This window comes from Panthera pardus, unplaced genomic scaffold (genome assembly GCF_024362965.1).
Source record: "Panthera pardus isolate Hobbes unplaced genomic scaffold, ASM2436296v1 HiC_scaffold_5, whole genome shotgun sequence".
In the NCBI taxonomy this organism is placed as follows: Eukaryota; Metazoa; Chordata; class Mammalia; order Carnivora; family Felidae; genus Panthera; species Panthera pardus.
Genome location: NW_026526980.1, coordinates 19328574 through 19352366, shown reverse-complemented (window position 1 = coordinate 19352366; position 23793 = coordinate 19328574). Strand labels below are relative to the sequence as shown.

Below are 23793 nucleotides of genomic sequence, written 5' to 3'. Positions count from 1 at the left end.
TGTCAGCTCAGAGCCTGGAGCCTGCTTCAGATTCTGTCTCCCTCGCTCTCTGCCCCTCCCCCATTCATGCTCTGTCTCTGTCTCAAAAATAAATAAACATTAAAAAAATAAAATAAAAATAAAAAAAGAGGGCATGCTACCTGTCCCAAAGTAACCTGTGGAAAGAATGAATCCTAAAATATTTCAAGAAAATAAGGAAGGGTATGCAGAATACGCATTAATAGACAAAATGATTTTACATTATTTAAAATGTCACTTATTGCCTCTTCACTGACTTTCAATAAAAGAAAAAAACATTTACAGGATTTTTCATAGGTCTAAAAACCATCTAGCTGCTGAATGCTCATGGTAGAGTCTTACAGACACCTGGGACATTGACCATGCCCTCTGAGGCACACGGAAGTTATGGGGTCCCTAGAACCAAATTAGAAGTGACACATTCATTGACAGAACGGTGACCCCACCAGACTTCTGATATGGACTCTCATGGTTCCCTGTTTCAGTCCACTTTTTCTGGGTCTGCTTTTCAAAGTTCCCAAGAGATCAGCCAATCAGCTGGGTAGGCACAATGCAATTAAGCAGTATTTCCAGGCTCAAACACTTCACCAGGTCATCAGGCCACCCATAGGAGTCCAGTGTCATTCTGGACAGGATGTTTATTGTGTGGGCTGCCTAGTGAGTTACAAGATGATCGATCAGCATCCCTTGGCCTGGCTCCCTGCATGCCTGTAGCGTCCTGAGAAATTATGACAATTGAGTCTGCCCTCGTAACTCTCCTGATGCTCATGCCCAGGGACCACCCCGTTAAGAATCCCTGCTATGGAAAGTTGGGTTCAGATGCCCATCCCTGGGCCTAGCGTGGATTTGAGACAAAGGTGGGGTGTCACGACATTTAATTCCTTTACTCAAGAAGGAAATGCAGATGTGGCTGTCACTTGAATTAAGGGGACACCTCTCTAATACAAGTTCTTGCTTGACTTCTTTAACTGGAACTTCAGAACTTTCAGAGGCATGTAATCATTTTTGAGAGAGAGAGGGGGACAGAGAGAACGAGCAGGGGAGGGGCAGAGAGAGAGGGAGACAGGGGATCTGAAGCAAGCTCCAACCTGACAGCAGAGAGCCCGATGCAGGGCTCTAACTCACGAACCTTGAAATCATGACCTGGGCCGAAATCAAGAGTTGGTCGCTTAACGGACTGAGCCACCCAGGTATGTAATCATTTAAATTGAAGAAAAAATACTATAACAAGTAGAGGCATTCTATGAGGGAAGAAAATTGATCTTGCTTATAAAAGCAGTATATACGCATTGTAGAAAGTTAGGAAATACAGATAAGCAAAAATAAGAGTAACACTACATTCATACCATCCTTATTGCTAACACCTGGAATTGGTCTTTTCTATCTTTTCTTAGAGCTTGGCCCGGGGCCTAGCAGAGAATAGAAGCTCCGTGACTGTTAAAGGAGTGAAATGATTCTTCACCTCTAAAGTAGGAGGTAGGATGAGGTGATCTCAACAAAACTCCCATCCAAAAATCCAGAGAAGTCAGGTGGTGGATAGAATAAAAATGTGACCTCTAGCATATATGTGTGTGTGTGTGTGTGTGTGTGTGTGTGTGTGTGTGTGTGTGTGTGTAGAGACAGAGAGAGAGAGAGCGAGCAAAGGAGTGCTTAGCCCAGGGTCTGGCACATTATGAAGACCCAGTAAATAGGAGCCATTGTTACCATCATGTCCTTGCTCCCCACACAGGCTCAAGTGTCCCCATCTTTTCCCCAAACTCCAAGCCCCCCAGCCCAGTTGCTGTTCTATAACCCTAGGCAGAAAAGGTCTCCTTAGAGCAGACAGTATGACCCCCCCCAAAGAAGTGAAACTCCTTTCTTTATGAGAACACCCTCTTTTTTTATTAAAAAAAACCTTTTTTTAAAATGTTTTTATTTATTTTTGAGACAGAGAGAAACAGAGCATGAGCAGGGGAGGGGCAGAGAGAGAGGGAGACACAGAATCCAAAGCAGGCTCCAGGCTCTGAGCTGTCAGCACAGAGCCCGATGGGGGGCTCAAACTCATGGACTGTGAGATCATTACCTGAGCCGAAGTCGGACGCTTAACCGACCGAGCCACCCAGGTGCCCCGAGAACACCCTCTTTACAGTGGTCTTTGAGTCTAATTTTGAAACTGAAAACAAAACGAAAACTTTTCCCAAAATTTCATTAGGAAGTTGGGAATAGGAAGAGGGTAAAAGGAGAGATTTTGCAAATAAGGAAACGGAGCCAGAGTGTGAGACACTCGCTAGGGCACCACAGCCGGTCATCGCCTCCCAGGAACTCACTGATGTGGCCCTCAGGTCTGTAAGGTCACTAAAGCGTTAACAGAGCATGAGACTCAGAGATGAGCATCCAGGTTGCAATCCTGTTGCTCCATTCACTAGCTGTGTCATCCTGGGCAAGTCACTTGGCCTTGCTAAACCTATTTGCTTGTCTGTAAAATGGGGATGATTCCTTGTTGGGCTGTAGCAAAAAACAGAGAAATTATACATGTTCCTAGCCCCGCATGGACACCGGACACGTTAACAGTAACTTGGGGTGGCAGTTTTGGGGTAAGGGGAACAGCTATTAGTTAACTCATGTCCAGAGAAGCAGGAGCTGGGGAGGGAGAAATGTGTCCTGAGAGATCCAGGTCTGAGAGTGCTCAGACTCCTCTTTGGGAAGGAGAATCCTCAATCCTCTTCCCAGGTAGCTACAGACTACTTTCCACAATATATGGGACACAGAAATATTACTGTAAATGGAGGAAATAGTCTGACTTCAGAGTGTGTGCTCTGTGTTTGAGAGCACATACTCTGAAGGCAGACTATGTGGATTGAAATCTGCCTTTACCTCTGTTGGGATGAGCACTGGGTGTTGTATGGAAACCAATTTGACAATAAATTTTGTATTAAAAAAATGAAATCTGCCTTTGTTATTTACTAACTGTGTGGCCTTGACAAGAAACTCAACTTCTCTATGGCTCGGTTTTCCCATCTGTAAAATGGACACAATAATAGCACTTACCTCACAGAGTTGAAATGATTTTTGTGAGATTATGGCATGTAGAGCTCTTAGAATATTACGTGGATCAACGTTAGTTATTTTGTTTTATATGGTCAAAATTACTCTCAGATCTAAGTTGTGTGGAGTTAGGGCTGAGACTCACTCAAGGTGAGTAACAACAGATGGACCCCAATTGCCTTTGAAGGAGGACGGGTATAGTTAACTTCAAGTTTGGGTCCAAGTTGAATTGCACATCTATGAGATGAGAGGACTGAGTTACGAAGGTGATGACAACAGTGTGGCAGGATTTAGTTGTTCTGTCTTCCCCTTGCTACTTTTTGCTTAAGGTTTAAAACTTAAGCTCTCTCTCTCTGCCTTTGAGGAAAAGGAAACTAGTTTTTTTGGAAATGGGCTCTGAGTTTAATGTGCTATTGAAGCCCAGAGTGAAAAAATAAGAAGTGGAGTAAGGTTTTGTAAGGGAGGCAGAGGCTCTTAGTGAAGGTCCCTGGCCTGGAAAAGGGGAGAGAGAGTCCTGGTACATGCCCCATAGCCATGCTCCCGAAAGTAGCCAATCTTGAGAGCAGGTGGCTGCCTGATGTTTCAGGAAACACGGGACCCTACCTACAGGGAGTCTTGGCCAACCCAGAGATTCTGGTGCCCCACCTGTGATATAGCGCAGAAGTCACGAACTTGAAGGGAACACTGTGGGTGTAGACAGGGATACCAACATCAGTCAAGATGAACCAGAGATTAGTCTCCCCAGCACCAACACACACATGTGCTTGCACACACACACGCACACATACATCCTGGCTGTCCAGGCAACACCTCCTGGATTCCGGTGTGCCCTTAAGACAGGAAGAAAGCCCCAATGATGACTGAAATGAGATCTCTATTTAAAGTCACAAATTATTTATAAAAATATCTGCATATTTGTTTGAAGGGGTACCGAAAGCAATGTAACCAGCCTGGTCCCCACATGTTTTGCTATAGTGGCTAGAATCCTCCCTCAAGCCTGCTAGCCCATTCCTCACCTTCAATTTTATGTCCAGACTTGGTAAGTAGGTGGTCTTTGGAATTGGACATAGGTTAAGTCTAGGTTCTGTCACGAGCTGTGTGACCTTAGACAGGTTACCATACTTAATTTTTTTGCACCTGTTTCTTCATCAGTAAGATGATGTGCTTCCTCACAGTAGTTGTGAAGAGAGTGAAATGGAATAGGAGGGTGGTTTTCAAGCCACATTCTGGTGAACCTCAAATCAGACAGTCTAGTGGTTTCCAAACTTCATTCATGTCCTATCTTCCCAACTTTGAGACATACTTATGTGCCATCTCTACTACTATTTACTTAATCTTGTCCTTTAGAAGTATCAACTCAGTTTTTTTATGGAAACAAATTTATTCAAAAAAGAAAATTTTATGTCACTACCACAAACAGGAAATACCTATCATTTGCTCTAGAGTGGTAAAAATAAATACAACAAAATCAAAACAATGCTGTTCAATTCTAGCTGGCTACGGCTTCAGGCCAAAGCTCTGAGGTCAAAGCCTGGACTTTTGTTTTAAAAAGGAGATTATCTTGGGGAGCCTGGGTGGCTCAATCAGTTAAGCTTCTGACTTAGGCTCAAGTCATGATTTCACAGTTAGTAGGTTTGAGCCCCACGTCAGGCTCTGCACTGACGGTGTGGAGCCTGCTTGGGATTCTCTCTTTCCCTCTCTCTCTGCCCCTCCCCCACTCAAGCCTACACACGCTTGCTCTCTCTCAACATAAATATTTTTTAAAAAGTTAAAAAATAAAAAGATTATCTCAGTCACAAAAGGCCATGTATGGCCTTATAGGAAATGCCCATAATAGGCAAACCGACAGAGACAAAGTAGATTAGTGGTAGTTTAGAGCTAGGGGGCAGCAGGAGGGTGATAAAAATGTTCTAGAGTTCACTGTAGTGATAGTTGTACAACTCTATGAATATACTAAGAACCACTGAACTGTGCATTTTAAATGGGTAAATTGCACAATATCTGAACCTTATTCTTCTTTTTTAAGTAGGCCTCATACCCAGCACAGAGCCCAATGTGGGGCTTGGAGTCAGGACCATGAGATCAAGACCTGAGCTGAGATCAAGAGCCGCTTAACCCACTGTGCCACCCAGTTGCCCCTGAATCTTAATAAAACTGTTACTAGAGAGAGGTGCTAAATCTGATTCTTTCACCTTGAGGAAAATGAAAGGACACAAAGACACTTGACCCAAGACCACTATTATTTAACTTAGCCAGGTCTGTGACATTGCCCCCATCATCTCTCAGCTTTTGCTCCTCTGTGAAAGGATTCAGTCGTAAGCGCTCAATATTAGCTAATATTCTCAAATACAGATCTGCCAGGCAAGTGAGACAAACCTGAGTTTATACGTCTCGCCACTCAGCACTGACCTGCATCATACCTGAAGAAAATCGCTCTGAGCCTCTCTTTTCTTACTTTTAAATGTGGATAACAGCACCTGCCTCTGCAGGTTGTAATAAGGATGAGAGGAGATACCTGGGTATGGCTCCTGACACACACAGATGTCCTCCCCCTCCCCCTGCAGCACCCGCCAGCGCAAGAATCAAGGGATATGGCCTGTAAGTAGGCTTCTGCCCCAACTAGACAAGCGAGTGGGAAAGCATGCCTTTGCTATTCCAAAGTAACTTGGCCTTCCTGAGTCTCAGTTTCCTGGACTGAACAATGGGGATACAGTGCATTCCAGGGTGCAAGTAATTTAAAGAAACCTATTGTCCTCGGCCAGTCCCGGGATCCCCACACCCGCACTACAGCAGGGGAACCCAAGGCCAGAGGGGCTCAAACGCGGCCCACCGTGGAACACTGCTAGTCCGGAATTGGGGGGAGGGGTCACGTCGGCCAGGGGCCCGGCCTAGGTGACCCCAGGACGCCGACGCAGCGCGGGCCGAGCCTCAGAGTGGCAGTTCTACACCCGGGCGCCCGCTGCCCAGAAACAAACCGCGACCCCGCGCGCCGTACACCCGCCCAGCTCCCTTCCCGAAGCGCCCGTGTGCCAGCCCCCGAACCCCGAGCGCCCCGCGCCGGAAGTCCGCCCGCGCCCGCTCTAGGACGGCAGCGCGGCGCTCGGTGCCCTTAACCCCTGCGGTTCCGCGGCACGCTCCCCCGAGCTCGGGCCCGGGCCGTTTCGGAGGCACGCGTCCCTCCTTTGTTTCCTCGGAGCGTCACAAAAGGTTGTGTGGGGAGAGGGCCTGGGGATCCCATTCTACAGACAAGGCCACTTAAGTCACACCGCAGCTGAACCAGAGCCCAGGCATCCCTTTTGGAGAGGTTCTCATTTACCCCGACCGCCTCTCTCCGCTTCCCTCACTGTATCTTAAAAATACATACGTTAAAACCTCAACTCGGGTTGTTCCAGATTACCACGGGCTTTTACTTTTCTTTGGCACTGCATTTCCTAAATCTTAGAGAGCCTGCAATCCTACCGGTGATTCTAAAAATTAAAGGTTGGAAATAACTATTCACTTCACAAAAATTTGGTTTACATACAGCTTCTCAGGTGCTCACTCTGCACTTGGTTCACACTGTTCCTGACATGTTTAAAGATGTTAGACCCCAAAGACGAGGAAACGATTATTGGCTCCATGTTTCAGATGAGGCAACTGAAGTCTAGGTGGGGAAGTGACTTGCCCAAGATTACACAGTTAAGACAAATCAGTTGAATCTGAAAAACCTCCATCCCTAGACTGCATCCTGACCATTGCTACACCACAGCTGCCTCTCAGAGCTGACAGGAGAAACAAAGGAAGGGATTGGCAGAAAGGCCATTGCCAGCTGAAAATCAACAGATAAATGGAATAGAAAGTTAGTTGTTATACTCTACCCTTGTGCCTGCTCTGTATGGGGCCCTGGGTCGCCAACCATCGACAGCCCTGCCTTCACAGGCATGCAGAGACCCAGTCAACTGATGTGGGGATTCTGTCCATTGCTGAGTATACCTATTGCAATTACGCATTATGACCTTGGGGAAACAACCGCAAAATGGGTTTGGGGACCCACTGGATTGTGAGATAGACCCGAGCTCAGTGAGATTTGGGATCTCCAGGAGAACCGAGTTGAATATTACAGTAGAAACGCAACCAGAAGAGTAGAAGTTTTGCCAGTGGAGAAAGGGACGTGTGCTTCCTTTTGTCATTAATGAACACCTACTCTTTCCCAGGCACTTCACAATTTGCCTAGACCCCAGGGGGACAGAGATGAACAACGTGGCCTTATTCTAGCAAGGGAAGTGAGATGTCAGGCAAAAGAGGAAGTGCAGTGACTAACCAATGACCTGACCTAGTTTGAGGGTCAGGGAAGCTTCCTGAAGAAGGAGATGAGATCTAAGGCAAGGCCTGAAACGTAAGTAGGCATTGACGAGGAAGAAAGAAAGAAAGAAGAGAGGAAGGGAAGAGTTTCCCAGGAAGAGGCAGCAAGTGCTAGGATAGGAACTAGCCTGGCAAGCCTCAGTGTGTTAGAAGTTTGGTGTGGTAGATGAACTTGGGAAAGAGGGCAGACAGAGGCTGAAGTGGCCAAAGTGAGCAAGGCCTTGTCTGTTTTGATAAGGAGTTTGGTGGGAGGACTGTGCAGGCAAAGGTGGGTATGAAAGGTACCCTGAGGCCCATGTGGCTGGAGGGCGGGAAGTGAGATGAATGTACTAGAACAGTTACGGAAGAGGCTGAGGACGTGAGAAGAAGCCAGCACCTGGAAGGCCTCAAATGCCTCGCTACAGAGCTGGGAGGTTAGCCTGTAAGCTGTGCAAATGAACATAAATGAGCAGAGAAAGAAACTATGGAGTTATAAGGATTGTGGTAACCAGAGAGCACACGTTTTGTCTCCAGGTGCAGCTGGTGCTACACACCCCGTGGTGATTACCATACTTGGAGGCACTCAGTGTCTCAGATCTTCTGCTTTGTCAAAGGTAGCCGGGAGTCTAGATTTTTATATGAAATCATTTGATTTTAAATGTTGGCAACATATTCAACACCACATAAGGGAAGCAAATCATATATCCATAGGCCAGTGGTTCCCAAACTTGGAAGCATATCACTGTCACCGGTGGAGCTTTTAAAACTCCTAATGCCCAAGTCACATCCTATACCAATTAAAATGTCCGAGGTAGAAGCCAGGCATCAGAATTTCCCGAGCGATTCCATTGTGCAGCAAAGATTGAGAACCAGTGACATAGGTTGAGTACATCTCTTGGGTTGCCAGGTAAAGCCATGGGGAGCCCTGGGAAGTTTTAGACCAGGGAAGGAATAGATCAGTTTAGTTTACGGAAAATCAATCCTTAGGAGGAAGGGGTCAGAAAGGGCCTGGGGCCCTAGGGGCAGTGTTGGGATCCTGCCAGGGCCATCAACCATCCCAGTTTTCCCAGGGTTTCTCAGGAACAGGACTTGAAGTGGTAAAACTGGGAAAGTCCTGGACAAACCAGGATGCTTGCTTGGTCACCCTACATACTGTCCCTGATATAGTTATGTTTCCCCAGATTTCTGGGGGACTGATGTCATAGACTACATCCTAGAAAGGTCCTAGGGAACAAGCTGTCTGTCTCCCTAGATGCACTCATCCAGGGCTCTGAGCCCACAAGGCTTGACAGGCTTGTGCAGGGAGCTAGAAACAGGGAGAGGGCTGTTCTCCACCCAGTAGAGCGTGCCTAGTCAAAGCCAAGTCTACGGACTATAACCTAGCAATAGAAAGGAACACACTATTGATCTAAGCAGCAATACAGATACTCTCAAAAACATTATGCTGAGTGAAAGAAAGCAGATGTGAAGAAGTAGATACTGTATAATTCCATGCATATGAAGTTTTAGAACAGGTTAACTTAATCAAAACAAAACCAGAACAGTGATTGCCTCTGGGGGCTTGGGAAGGGTTGGAGAGGAGCACAGGAAATTTTCCAGGAGGATAATGATGTATTTGATAAGAGTTTGCATTATGCAGATGTGTGCATTTATTGAAACTCACTGAATCATACAATTAATACCTGCGCATTTCACTATATAGATATTTTGTTTCAAGGGCAAAGAAAGACAAACCTGTAAAGAAATACTGGACTCTAGTCAATGACCTGCATGCTTAAGGACTTAGAGGGAAACATACCAGTGTCTCCAACTTATTTTGAAATGTATCAAGAAAATAAGATAGATTGATAGATGGATGAATGGATATGGATACGTGATAAACAAATACAGTAAGATGGTACAGAATCTAGGTGGCGGGTATATATACATATATATACAATTCTTCCAACTTGCTGCATGTTTGAAACTTTTAAAGGTTTTTTTGTTTTGCTTAAGTAATCTTTACTCCCCATGCGGACTTGAATTCATGACCCAGAGATCAAGAGTCACTTGCTCTTCCGACTGAGCCAGCCAGGCACCCAGAAACTTTTTATAATAAAATATTAGGAGGGAAAAAAACCCTAAGTCTGATCATGTCACTTCTCTGCTCAGACCCCTTCAATAGCTCTTCATCTCGCCCAGAATAAAAGGCAAAGTCCTGACAATGGCCTCCAAGCAGGATTGATTTTGATTGCCATTTTATGATTGTGACCTGCCTATGAGGCCCTACAAGAGCTGACCTCACTTCCCACTGCTCTTTCCCTACTTCCCTGTGCCCCAGTCACACTGATCTCATTTCCAGGGACACTCCACCTCAGGGCCTTTGCACTGGCTATTCCTTCTGCCGGGAATGCTCTCCCCGGGATATCTGCATGGCTCTCTCCCTCACTACTTCAAGCTTTTCTTCAAATGTCTCCTCAGTAGGGCCTCCTCTGATCTCCCTATTTAAAATTGCAATCTGCCCTTTTCCCATCTCCCTTGCTTTATTTTTTTTAGAGAGTGCTTATAACTTCCTACAGATGATACAATTTATTGAAGGTAAGCTCTGTGAAGGCAAAGACTTTTTTCCATTTTGTTTATGCTTTATCCCCAGGGCCTAGAATAGTGCCCATCAAACAGTAAGTGTGGAATAAATACATGTTTCTAGGAATAAAGGAATTCTCCTCCCTCCTTGAGCTCAGTCTGGTGCCAAAGACCCAAGTTAACACAGATCATCACGAGGCAACACCTGATGTCCCATGAAATGGCAGAGGAGGAGGCAGGGGGCATGACAAAAGAAGTCACCAGGAAGCCAAGGTTAGAAAAAAAAAGAATGCATCTCCCAGATGAAGAGAGGATAAGAAGAGATCTGCTAGCAGCGTAAACAGCATGAGCAAAACCCTAGACTCAGAAACAGCAGAGTGATTATCAGCAGTTCTCAGGGAAGCAGTGCAGGGGTGGGGTGAAGCGGCAGGAGGTAGCCCCATCCTGCCAGGAAAGGGAACTGCAGGGTTCTCGCCAAAGGCAGTATCATGGGCAGATGTGAGTTTCTGAGACTGCCCAGCTGCTGGGTGGAGAATGGATTGCGGTGGGCAAGAGTGAAGCAGGAAACCCACCAGGAGGAACCTAGCAAACAGAAGGGCCCTAAAGAAAGGGGTAAATGGGAGAGTTATTCAGGACAGAGACTTAATGAAACATGATAGTTGATGGGACTCTGACTTCTGGGTGCTCCAGTCTGGGATTGAGGGGCCATTTCTGGGTACAGGTGATGGTAGGAACAGGGTGGGAGGAGAAGGATGCTGAGGGTCTGGACATCCCAGTGGAGATGTCATGCAGGCATCTGGCTGAGTCTAGAGGTAGGTGCGGAACCTGGATGCAGAGATTTGGGAGCCCTTGATTAAAAGGGTAGGTGGACCCAGCAGGGAGTGTGCATGAAGAGCTAGGCCAGGGCAAGAGATATTTAAGGGATCAGGAGAGAGTGACAGAGCAGAAGAGAATGGGGGAGCACTAGAGGCCAGAACCCAAGAGTCAGGGGTGGAAGAATTTCCAAAAAGAGAGTGTAGACATCCTGAGGGGGTGGGAAGCAGGGAGGCAGGGAGGGCATTATAAGGTGATGAGTGGGGGTGTGGCTGTGGAAGAAGTGGACTTTAAACCAGGTCACAGAGTGGACCACAGAGAGGGTGGGTGCAGGCCTGGAATAGGGGACAGATGCCTGGGGTCTGGGGCCAAGTGAGGAACAAGAATGGGGGAGACTCAAACTTTAGCCTTTCAAGGCTGCTCAGATATGGACTCCTCCTCCCCAGTCTCGCAGACAGGCAAGTCCCTGGCCTCTATCCCTACACCCTTGTATCCTCATCTGCGAAATGGAGTAATAGGGAAAACAGCTGTCATTTATTGAGCACTTATTATGTGTCAAGCCAAGGACACTCTCTCCATTATTTCCTCATCTAATCCTCACAACACTCTCACCAGGCTGACATTAGTATTATCGCCAGTTTACAGATGAAAAAACTGAGGCCCAGACAGGTTAAGTCACTTGGCTCAAGGCCACAAGCAAACGAATGGAGATGCTGATATTCAAGCCCAGAACCTATTTTCTGGGCTTTAACACTGTACGACTAACCCATACAAGGCACTTCACAGTTTACAGAGCACTCCCATCACCTCATGGGGTGGTCAAAGGGAATCATGAGATGACCTCTATGCCCAAGAAAATGCTGAGATTATTACCACAGGTAGCAGGCTGAATAATGGCCCTCCGCAGATGCCCACAACCTAATCCCCAGAACCTGTGGATGTTACTTTATGTGGCCGACGAGATTTCGCAGGTGTGATTTAAGTTTAAGGGTCTTGAGATGGGAAGAGTCACCTGCATCATCCAGGTGGGCCCAATGTAGTCACCGGGGCCTTAGGAGAGGGAGGCAGGACCCGAGATGTGAAGATGGAAGAGACAGGGAGACCAGGAGGTGCCATGCTGAGGACGGAGGGAGGAACCCCAAATCATAGGACGGGTGGCATGGAGGAGCTGGAAAAGGCTGGGAGACAGATACTCCCCTGCAGCCTCTGGAAGGAACCAGCCCTGCTGGTACCTTGGCCTTAGCCCAGTGGGACTAATTTTGGACCTCTGGCCTCCAGAACGGTAAGATAATAAATGTGTGTTTCTTTAAATCACGAAGTAAGTCTGTGGTAATTTGTCGCAGCAGCAAGAAGCAGCAAATATTCCACATCACGATACACCTGGCTCCCCTGGCCAGCCTTGGCTCAGCTGTCACAAGTTCAGCTGCTATCAGGAAGCATCCCTCTGTTTTTAAATAGTTCTTTAAAAGTTCCAGTGTGGTCCCTCTGAACCTCAGTCTCTTCCTTTGTTAAAAATAAAAGTAGGGCTAATACACCTGACTCTACCTCTTTTGCAGGCACAGACTGAAGGTGCCGTATATCATTTGAAGGTTCCCACAAATCACTAGGGCAGATGAGGCCTCATTGTTGTCCCCATTGCTCAGATAGACAAACTAAGGCTCAGAGAGGGGAAATGGCTTGCATGCAGCCACACACCTAGTGAGTAACAGAGCCGGGGTTTGAACCAGGACCACTGACTTCAGATCTACCACACTGAGGTTCATGTCTCACATGCCACCGCCCTGTCAGAGAAGCCTTCCCAGATACCACGGCACATTCATTTACTTGGTCACTCATCAAACAGTTGCTATAACTGCTCTATGCCCAACATGGTGCTAGATAAGACTGGGGACCAAGTTCTGCACTCAGGAACCCACAACCTAGTGGACAAAACAGACAAACAAAACAGCCATTCTAAACAGCCTGATAAATGTCTGCTGAGACAGAGAGGAGGAGGCACAGTGGGTGATGGAAGCCCTAAAGAAGGGAAACCGAGCCAGGGGTCAGGGAAGACTTCCTGGAGGAGGTAGTGATTGGGCTGAGGACAAGCAAGACTCAATGAGAAGTGTAGGCAGGGGTTCCAGTGGAGAAATGGCTAAGCAGAGGCCGGAGGTACAAGTTGTAGCTTCTTGAGGGCAAGGAATGTGTTGGGTCACTTCAGACCCCAAAGTCCCTCTGGGCTGTGTTCCTATGTATGAATGGGAATCATGGGCCAGGGCTTTGGTAATTGCTGGGCCCAAGGGAGAGCTGAACAAGAAGTGGGGTCCTGGGATTCCCAGAGGAGGGCTGAAGGTCAGGAAGGGTCCAAGGTAAGGAGGACAGGGCAGGGTGGAGGGAGTTTTGGGGAGGAAGCGTCCTGGCTCAAGCTCCCATTCCATGTCTGACTTATGGTATGACTATAGGAAGATCCTCTTTGAGCCTCAGTGACTCCATCTGAGAAACAGAGCATGAGACAAAACTGTCTCCAAAGACCCTCCCCAGCCCTGACGGGGAAATGACATGACACAAAATTACAAAAGGGTCTTTATTTGTAAAAAGCCAAAGGGGCCCCTGGGGCGACAGGACAGGCAGGCCGGCTTCTCAGGGGTCAGGGGCATTTGGGCAGATGCGCTTGAGTGGGGGGGCGCCCTCCGAGTCCTCTGTGTCACCCTGGGCTGCCTCGGGGACAGGTGGCACTGGCTCAAAGACGGGGTAAGCTTCGGGGGCCTGGAGAGGAAGGGCGGACAGGCGTGAGCTCCACCCAAACCCAGGAGTACAGCCTCCTAGCCTCTGCCTTCTCCAGTGCCTCCACTCCACTCCCCTCCCGGACCTAGGAGTCTAGCCCAGGGCCAGGGACCCAGGAAGTAGATTAAGTGGGCACCGGAAACAACAACAACATCGTCTGGGGGGAAAGAAGCTGATACTTGATATTTCTGGAAAATGCATCAAGGTAGTCCTTGTGGAAAAAGTCAGAAGTCTGTCGGGGGACTCTCTTAAGCTAATTTTATAGTTTAAGATTAAAATAAAATAAAATACTTGGAGGAGCACCACGATCTTTCCAGGCTTTTAATGGTCTTAAATCAGCCCCGATCCAGCCCACAGGACTTTGTCTTAAAACACCCTTTCCTTTTCAGCCCTAAGAACCCAGCCTCTGAGACTTGAGCTGTGTCTGAGGTCTACATTTCCTGCCTGGACCTCAGCAGTGCAGCCCCCAAGCCTTTGGCTGCCCCAGAGCCCCCATTGCCTTAGAGACCCAGGAGTCCAGCCCTTTGGCTTCTCTCACCTCAGCCTCCAGCAATTCTGGAACAGGTTCCTCCTTGGTCAGCATTGGGGGTTCATCCGTGCTGCCTGCAGTTATGCCCCCAGGATCTGGAACATCAAGTTAACAGATATTCCCTGAGCAGCTGCTCCATGCCACAGCACAGACCAGGGCTGAGGGACACCAGGGAGGGAGCTGGGGACCTGGCTGCAAGCCAGGAAGAGAACATAGGAAGGACATTTAAGTGGGATCTTGACAGGTGAGTAAGATTTCATCAGGTAGACAAACGGGGAGTGGAGCACATTTTAGGCAAACAGGACATATATTTAGTGAATACAGATTCTGATGTTGGACTCCTGGGTTCAAATCCTGACCTTGGGCAAGTGACTTAATTCCTCTGGGCCTCAGTTTCCCATCTGTAAAGTGGGGAGAATGATAGTAATCACCACATGGACAGTTGTGAGGATTAAGTGAGATAATACAGGTAAAGCCCTTAGTAAAGCATCTGGCACATAGTAGGTGCTCAATAAATGCCTGTTATTATTTTTACGTTAGTAAAGGTGCACAAGTGCATGGCACAACCTAAACATAGCCCATAAGCCTAAGTCATGGTATTCTTGGAAAGGAATAATGAGACCAGCAGGGGTAGTTCAAGAAGGGCCCAGAGTGCCAAGTGGAGGAGTCAAAGGTATAGGGAGCCATTGAAGGCTTTGAGGCAGGAAAATGAGCCTGGCAAACTTGTACTTTAGAAAAAGTTGCTCTGGGGGCGCTTGGGTGGCTCAGTCGGTTAAGCGTCCGACTTCAGCTCAGGTCACGATCTCGCGGTCCGTGAGTTCGAGCCCCGCGTCAGGCTCTGGGCTGATGGCTCAGAGCCTGGAACGTGCTTCCGATTCTGTGTCTTCCTCTCTCTCTGCCCCTCCCCCATTCATGCTCTGTCTCTTGCTGTCCCAAAAATAAATAAACGTTAAAAAAAAAAAAAAAAAAAAAAGAAAGAAAAAGTTGCTCTGGCAGCTGTGCAGAGGTGACTGGGGGAGAGGAGACCCATAAGGAGGCTGGAGCCAGGTGGGGGTAAGAGCTCTTCTAGGAAGGCAGACACATTTGGGACATGGTTCAGACCAGACAGGGGATTGTGCAGAAGAGAGAGGAGGTGAGGAGGAATTATGCCCAAGATATGGGCTCACTGGCTGTGTGAGCTTGGGGTACTTCTCTGAGTTTCAGCTTCTCATCTACATGAGGAGGTGATAGCCCCCATAGGGTTATAATGAGGATTACGTGACCTACAACACATTCAGAAGGGCATCTGGCACACAGAGCTTGATAGGTATGGGCTGTTATTATCACTTATTAACCACCTTCGGGAATATTGCTATTATTTAGTCCTCAACAAATATTTATTGAGCACCTTCTATGTGTCCCACATTGTTCTCAGAATTCAGTAATGAACAAGATCAATGTGGACCCAAGGTTCAGGAAGCTGACATGAGGTGGGGGTTGTGGGGAGAAATATTAGTAAAAAAAAATTTACATGAAAATCTCAGACGATGATTAGTTATCTAAAGACCCAAAGAAGCCAGAGGAATGAGACAGACAGTCGCTGGAGGTAGGATGGTGACTTTCTGTGAGAGTCAGGGAAGACTTCCAGGAGAAGGTAACACAGGAGAGGAGTAGGTGTTGGTAGATGTAAGCTGGTGGCTTCAACTTTGCAGAGGACAAGAGTCAGAGGAGAGGGCTCTAGGGAGGCACCTGGTCCTACCTCTTTCTTGGCCCAGACGTGGGGGCTGAGCATCCTCTGGGACCCCTTCTGGTGGTCCAGCAGGTGACACAGGGCGGCTGGGCTGAGGGGTGCCCCCAGGGCTGGGCTCAGTGCCCTTTTGCAGGGAGCCTTCCGAATGGAAACTCTGGTTACTGTTCTCATCTGTGGGAGCAAAAGCCGAGAGGGTTGGGCCTGAGGGCCCCAGTTCTCTCCCTCATCTACAGCCCACACCTCCCCCTGAAATTCCACGATCCCTACATACCATTGAGATCCAGCAGGATGAGAGGGCCACCCCCTCGGGGACTGGCGCCCCTGCCCCGTCGCTCCCGGCCTCGAGATCTCTCTGCCCCACCACCTGCCCTCCGCCGCTCCTGGGGGTTAAAGGGGTGAGGGTCAGTGGCAGCTTTCCAGTTAGTGCTTGCAAAGCCCCCACTGTACAAATTAGTAAACTGAGGCACAGAGAAGCAAAAGACCCTGCATGAGGTGACAGAGTGTGGCACAGTTAGGTCTTGAACTCAGGGGTGGGAAGCAGGAAAAAAGGAGAAGGGGGTGGAGTTGCTAATAATTGTTAACATCTGTCTTGGTTGCTGCATTTGAGGTCTCAGAGCGGGACTGGAGGTGGAGGCCCCGGTGGGGAGGGGCTCGCCTGAGGTTGCACAGATGAAGGGCCTGGTGTGGGAGAGCTTGCTCACCTCCTCCTGGGGGTCCACCACTGGCACCCACTTGAAGATACGAAGGGAAGTGTCGCCCACAGTCACCCAGCGCTTCTCCCTGTGGGAGGGTGGGGGGATTGGGTCAGAGTTCTGAGGAGAGAGCCCCCCAGGAGCTGAACACATCTGGGGAGACCTGCAGAAGTAGGGGTGGTGCAGTTTTGCTAATGGGGCATAGTTAGAAGGAGAAAGTCCTGCAGACCCCAGGCCTTACGTGGGGGTGCCTCTAGAAAGAGAGTGTGGCTTGGGGCCATAGCTCTGCAGACCCCTGGGGTATACAAGAGAGCAAGACTAATGACCCAGCCGGGGACCACACCAATGAAGATCCTGGGCATACTTGAGGGAGGAGTGGCAAAGCTTTAGGGGGCGGGGCATAAATGAGGGTACGGCTTGGGAACACGCTTTGTAGACCCTAGGGTGTAGCCAGAAGGGGGACAGAGCCCTATAGCTCCAGGGCGCAGCTGGGGGGTACACCTAACACCTGGGGGCCACGGCAGGCGAAGGGAGGGTAGACGCATTTGGGAGAGGAGTAGCCCCGCCAGGTCCCGTCCCTGGCCCCGGGGCAGCGCTCACCATCTCCGGACCTTCTCGATGGTCGCCATCACCTTCTTGATGTCATCCTTGGCCCGGCTCCGGGTCTCGGCCCGCACGGTCCGGCCGGCCATGCTGGCGGGGCTGGGGCCGAGGCCGAGCCCGCGGCTGGGCCGCCTCCCGTCCGGCGGGCTCAGGCTCGGCGCCAGACCCGGGCGCCGCTCTCTCGGCCTGCCGTCCCTCCGGGAGTTGGCCGCGCCCTCCCTCGCTCCCCAACGCCTCCGCGAGTCCCCGCCCCGCTTCCTGCCGCCGCGCCGCGCCCCGCCCCGGCCCGTCCCCGGAGCGGCCGGGCGGCGCGGGCGGCCAGAGCCCAGGCCTGGAAGCCGGCCGGCCCCGCCCCGACCGGGCCCGCCCCCTCGGGGCGCCCGGACGCGCAGCGCCCCCTACCCGCCACCAAGAGGGAGGGTTGGGGACAGCTCGGCGCCAAGAAGCGCGCAGCTGGGTTGAGGCGGTGCGTTCAGACCACGTGGGCGCCAGAGGGCGCGAGGGGGTCACGGTCCCGGCGAGCTGCGCGGGGGCGGCCCCGAATGCTGTGCGCAGAGTATGTGTCCAGCCTCCCTTGGCTGTCGCTCCCAGACTGTTTTTCTCCAGCCATTCATTCAGCTGTCTCTTCACTGACTGCCCATTACCGGCCAGACGCTGCAAATATGAGTAGGTCTCCACCTACCAGAATGGCTAAAATGAGAACAACAGACCATATCAAGTGTAGACAAAGAAGTAAAGCAAGCAGAGCTCTCATTTCTGGGGGAGTGGAAACTGGTAGAGACGCTTTGAAAAACTGGCAGTTTTCTAGAGAAGGTGAACTTACACGTTCCAGCAATTCTCCTAGGTCATCAACACTCAACAGAAATACACAGGTATGAGCAGGAAGAGGTGTGTACTGGAATGTTCATAGTACTGTCGATAATGTCCTCAAACTGGAAACGGCCCATCGAGAGGAAAGTGGAAAATGAATTGTAGCCTGTTCACACAGTGGACACAGCACAGAGTGATGTCTTGCTACACATCCAACAATAGGGACAAGTCTCATGAAAGAAATCAAATACAACAGCACACACTGTATGATTCCTTTTATATGAAGTTCAAAACAGACAAAACTGATTTGTGGTGTGAGAAGTCAGGATAGTGGTCACCTTTAGGGCTGAGGGGCTCAAAGGGAGCTCTTGGACTGGTCATGTTCAGTTTCTTAATCTGATGTTGGTCCCCACCCCCCAACATATTTACTCTGAATATTCACTGAACTGTACACTTTAGGATGAATGTACTCTTCCCTATGCATATTATACTTCAATTAAAAGTTTACTTAAAATGAGTGTGTTTAGGTTGATTTTATTTGAAGCTGTGTTTGCCAGCAGATATGACATGGGTTGCTATGTGTGTGTGTTGCAAGGGTGGGACTCTGGCCAGAGGGTTTAAGGTATAAGAGAGTGATTATAACCAAATTTCTGGAGCCAAACTGCCTTGGGGAAAATCCCAGTTCTGCTTGTCCAGTGACCTTAGACAACTCACTTATCTCTCTGTTCCCTCAACTATAACGAGAGTAAGTTAGTATGTAATGTAGCTCCTGGAACAATGCCTGCACATAGGAAATGCCCAATAAATATTCGCTGTTAATAAGTGTGTGATTGTGGCCCCTACCAACAGTTGGCTTCAATTGTACCTGCTATGGCCTCTGCCCGTTAATGCCTTCTTTTATTCTAGCAATTATCTGCTTCTGGCAATACTCTCACAGACACACAGGCCTCCTTCCCAGTCACTCACAAACCTTCACTCACAAACACCATTACCTGCTCTGGTCTCCCACATCAGACCGAGCTCCTCAGGGGGCCAGAGACCAAGTATGGATCGATCATTCCTGGGTCCAGGAGCCCAGGGCAAGTAGGTACTTGGGAACAATTTATGGGTGTAAGTGTGTACAGACCTTTCATCGTTTATCTGCATCAGGTGAGTGGGGTGGACATGTCGGTACGACCCCCCGTACCTTGTTCCTGGGTGAGAATGAAGGTCTACATGCAGTAGATGTGTGTAAGTCGGAGGGGTTCTCTTACTGGGCCTGGTAAGGTGAAGTGAGGCGGTGTATCTGTTACACTCCTAGTAGGTGTGATAATGGGGGGGGGGGGGGGGGGGGGAGAGAGAGAGAAAGAGAGAGATAATGAGAGAGGCACAGAAAATATCTAAGACCAGAAGGTATTTGTCTGGGCAGGTGTGGCCCAAGCCTGAGGGCCCTCATCGCGGTTTCCCCTCCCTTCCCCCAAACAGGAGGTAGGACCAGCACATTCCTGTCCTGCCAGCTCCACCCTTTCCTATCCCTCCCCACCCCCCCACCCCCATCCCCCATCCCCCCATCAGCTTTCTCGGAAAAGAAGCTCCGGCCCTAAGTCTTGCACCGAGTCAGAGCCTGAGCCTCCTCCTCCCCGCGGGACCAGGGCTGTCTCCGGGCCCCGGCACACCCAGCCTCAAGGTCTTAAACCCACCACGCAGACAACCTGCTAACCCTTCTCAGGCCCCTTTCCTGACTGGGCTGCGCAAGTAGGGAGCTGAGCTCAGAGCCAAGGAATCCTGCCTGGGGCGGGAGGGGCGGGGGGGGGGGGGAGATTGTTTGGGGTCTGAGCCCTGATTGGCTGAGCCCGGGCCACGCCCCTACCCCTTCCCCTTCTCCCCCCTTCGGAAGGGGGGCGTGGAGGCAACCGGGATCAGCCAGGGGCCAGCATGAGCCGGAGGGAGGGAAGTCTGGGTAAGGGGCTGAAGGGCCGGAAGTCGAGTGTCCGTGGGGAGCAGGGGTCTGAAGGGCTGGAAGCTGGGGTCAGGGTCCCAGCCACCCCGGGTCCGGGATGGGAGCGGCCTGAACTGGGGAGAGCAGGGCCCCGGTGTCAGGTAACGAGCGGGTGAGCTGTGAGTGAGCTGTGGGAAGGGACAAGAGCCGGAGTTTAGCGGAGGCCTGGGCTGTGCCTTCACAGGGACTTGGGCTCAGGGTTTCTAGATCACGGGTTCGAGTACACCCTGGGAGAGAGGACTGGGAGCTGGGTTTGGACGCCTGGATCCTCTGAGTATTGGGAAAGAATCAGAGTTGGGGGCCAGAGGGAAAGATAGAGTTAGGGAAGGAAGTTTCTTTGGACCACAGGAACCAGTGAGTGACAACAGGAGATGAAAGTCGAGGTTGTTAAGGATAGGGACAGGCGGTGGGAAATTCAGACTTGGGGTGGGGGGCGGGGCGGTAGTTGCCGGGCCAGGACTACATTCCCCAGCATGCCATGGTAGGCGCGCTGTGCAGCTCGGGAAATGTAGTCATGCTTCCGGGGCTCCACCCTCTAGTTTACGCTAGGAAAGGCTAGTCGTGAATGCTGCGGGTTTCTAGCTTTTTGCACAGAAGGTCCTTTGGGGAGGAAATGGGACTTCAGTCTCCCAGTCTGTAGAATGGGCTTAAAGGAGCATTCCGACTTGAAATTCTGTGCTTCAATGATGTTAAACTTCACCATCACTGAGGTACCGAGGTATGTGAAACCTATCCTCAAAGGGCTCCCAGACTGAGGCAGATTAACACAAATAAAGGAGCCATTAAAAAAACTACCTTGGAAGTATGAGTAAATGGCCTAAAATAAAAGGAAAAAGTTAATTTAAGGGAGGGGTGAATCCAGAGGCTGCACTGAGGAGGCAATATTTGAATTTGGCTTTAATAGGATTTCAACAATGATTTGGCATCAGAGAATACATTTCAGGTAGGACAACTGTTTGGCGAATGTCTGGTGCCTCATTTACCATTGGTGGGAATGGGACATAGCCTGCCCAGCTTAAAAGTTGGAGAATTCAGAGCAGAGCTTGTGGATTCAGGAAGGAAGAGCCAGCCTGCAAGAAGTGGTCAAGGCGTAGGGGTTTGGGCTGCCCTCATCCCTCCCCCTTTTTCCCACCAGAAGACCCACAGGCTGACTCCTCAGTCTCACTCCTTCCCCACTTGGAGGCCAAGATCCGTCAGACACACAGCTTTGCCCGCCTCCTCACCAAATATGCTGAGCAGCTGCTCCAGGAATATGTGAGTGGGAATGGGGATGGGGGTGCCAGAGGCCTGAGGAGTGGGGAAGTACAGATCACAGAGGTTCCTGACCACCCATTTTTCCACCCTCATTTCCCAGCTGCAGAAAAATGGGACACAATTTGCCATGCTGGCAAATTGGGGAACTGGCCCCTCTCTGTGCCCCAAATGCCCCTGTGTCTGCCCCAGCTTGGAGGCTATCCTACCACACTGCATTAAGACAGAGGCAGAGAGAGTAAAGAGAATTGAGTGAGTGAGTCAGGAAACCTAGGTTCTAGGCTCTCTGTGATCTTGTCACCTTACCACCATGGGCCTTGGTCTCCCCAGCTATTAAAGGAGGCAGTTTAACAAGATGAGTTGTAAACTCATCTACCTGTGCTATACAGAGAGACCAAGAAGGGGTTTCAACATGGGGCAAAAATTCCAGTCCAAGAAGGGACTTTTACAGAGGAGGGGGGATCTGCCACCATCTTTGGTTAGGCATAGGGCGCTACCCAAGGAAGGAGGGTATTTCCACCAATTACTCTGGTGTAGTGGAAGGAGGGTATAGCTTTGAATCAGAAAGACTGTAGGTCTGCTAACTTGCTGTGACTTTGGACAGTAATGGTAACATGAAAAAAGAATGATGTAACAATTATGAAAGTGGAATAAGAGAGAGAACTAGCTTTGTAATTCTGTGAACATTGGTTCAAAATCCAGCTCTGTCCTTTCCTAGATAGATGACCTGGGGCAAGTCAATTTACCTCAGCAGCCTCAATATCCTCATTTATAAAATCAGCATCATCATAATCATCACATCCGTTATTGGAAAGATTAGGAAATAGTGTGTTTAAAGCAGCAAACAGTGCCTGAACCAGAGACAAGATGTCAGCAAAGGATAAATGGTACAGTTGTAGCATGTTTGCAAATTACAAATCTCTTTTATCTTTCATTTGTTCATTTGTATGAACAAATGAGCCCCCTGCAGGTGCAGAGATAGTGGAGGATGAGGGGAGAGAGAAACAGATGGTTTTCAGCAGTCTCTGTGTGATTCTCAGGAAATCCTTAGTAGAAAGACAGGACAGGAAGCTGATCCCGCATTTTACAGATGAGAAGAGTAAGACTCGGGGAAGGGAAATGGTATTGCATGAAACTGCATTGCTAGCAAGTGGCAGAGACTGGATTTGCGCCCCGGTCTGAAAGATGGCATTAATAAAAGAGCTAACATTTATTGTGCCCTTCCAGTGGGCCAGGATCTGCTGGAAGCATTTTACCATGCTCGGAAATACCCTATGAAGTGGATACTGTTATCCATTTTAGAGATGAGGAAACAAAGGCACTGGTGTAAAGCCCACTTTTTGGGGGGGGGGGTCGTGTTGTCGTATCAAACGCAACAGTTGTGTTGGCAGGAATGTGTCATTTGCGAGGTGGGGAAACTAAGGCCCCAGAGAGCGGGAGGAGTGGAGAGTGGAGGAATTCTGTCGCGGCGCCTCTCGGGGAAGGGCGGGGCCCCCCTGACTGCCGTGTCTCCGCAGGTGCAGCACCAGGGAGACCCCTTCGGGCTGCCCGGCTTCTCGCCCCCGCGGCTGCCAGTAGCCGGCCTGAGCGCCCCGGCACCGGGCCACGCGGGCCTGCCCGCGCCCGAGCGGCTGCGGCTGGACGCGGCGGCGCTGACCGTGCTGCCACCGCTGCTCGAAGTGGTGCGGCGCCACCAGGCGGAGCTGAACCCGCGTGCGCCGCGCTTGCTGCGGCGCCTGGAGGACGCGGCGCGCCAGGCCCGGGCCCTGGGCGCCGCGGTGGAGGCCGTGCTGGCCGCGCTGGGCACCGAGACTCGCGGGCCCCGGCCCGAGCCCGCCGCCGCCGCTGCCGCCGCCGCCGCCACCGGCGCAGGCGTCTTCCCTGCCAAGGTTCTGGGGCTCCGCGTGTGTGGCCTCTACCGCGAGTGGGTGAGCCGAACCGAGGGCGACCTGGGCCAGCTGGTGCCCAGTGGCCCGGCCTGAGCGCGGGGCTGCAGCTTGCTGTCACCCCCTCCTAGTCCGTCTCTGTCGGTGCCTAATAAGGGCGGACTGTCTGCGTCTCTCTTGTCTCTGCCACCTCTCTGTGCTTTGTAAGCGCTCCGTGTCTCTTTATCGGACCTCCTTGTGTCTGTGACGTCCCATGTCCATCATTTTCTTGCTTTCCCCCCTCTTTTCCATTGCTTGGGCCTGCCTCCGTCTCTCTTGGTCTCCCCCTTCACCTGTCTCTGGGGGGGGGGGGGTCTCTTTGTTTTCCCTTTTCTCCATCTCTTGTCTCCCTTTGGCCCCATGTGAGCAGGTGTACCTCTCCGCCTCATCTCAAGGAGGGGACACCTCATCAACTCTGTTTCTTTCACTGCCTCTCTCTGTCCTTTCCTGGCCGGGGACCTGGCTGCCAGCCCTGGTGGGAGGGCTACTCCAGACAAATTTCAGCCACCTTCCTTCCCACAGTGCGTCACTCCCCCTCCTTGCTTCTCCGTTTGATGTCCTTTCCCTCCTTCACCTCCTCTGCCCTATCCCCATACCTCCCCCCACCAAGCCAAATCTATGGAGAGAAAAAAAATCAACACCTTAAAACAGTTTTATTCCTGAGAATAAATTAATTTTTTGTAAATAAAATGTTTAAAAATAAAAAAGAACACTAAAGTTACCAGTATATACAGTTGCCGAAAATGGGGAGACACCTTTGGGGAGAAGAGGATCCT

General features: G+C 50.2%; 2 protein-coding genes across 3 annotated transcripts in view; one reads left to right on the top strand and one right to left on the bottom strand.

Annotated features, from left to right (window-relative positions):
* The window catches only part of BCL7C (BAF chromatin remodeling complex subunit BCL7C), a 47231-nt gene extending 29829 nt beyond the window's left edge, over positions 1-17402 (bottom strand). Inside the window, exons 1-6 of one of the 2 annotated variants that reach the window (XM_019436303.2) lie at positions 17051-17388; positions 16460-16538; positions 16030-16138; positions 15768-15929; positions 14039-14124; positions 13287-13482 (exon numbers count right to left, since the gene is read on the bottom strand). In XM_019436303.2, the coding sequence (XP_019291848.1) occupies positions 13357-13482; positions 14039-14124; positions 15768-15929; positions 16030-16138; positions 16460-16538; positions 17051-17142 (654 nt within the window). In that variant the 5' untranslated portion in view covers positions 17143-17388 and the 3' untranslated portion in view covers positions 13287-13356. Of the gene's footprint in view, positions 1-13286; positions 13483-14038; positions 14125-15767; positions 15930-16029; positions 16139-16459; positions 16539-17050 lie in introns of those variants that run through there. The other variant, XM_053894348.1, reaches the window with a different exon arrangement.
* Positions 17403-19701: 2299 nt separating this feature from the next.
* LOC109259019 (cardiotrophin-1) lies at positions 19702-23744 on the top strand. Its single transcript, XM_019436304.2, has 3 exons — positions 19702-19802; positions 20977-21095; positions 22610-23744. The coding sequence occupies exons 1-3, from the start codon at positions 19778-19780 to the stop codon at positions 23072-23074; spliced, it is 609 nt and encodes a 202-aa protein (XP_019291849.2). The 5' UTR covers positions 19702-19777; the 3' UTR covers positions 23075-23744.
* The last annotated feature ends 49 nt before the right edge of the window (positions 23745-23793 follow it).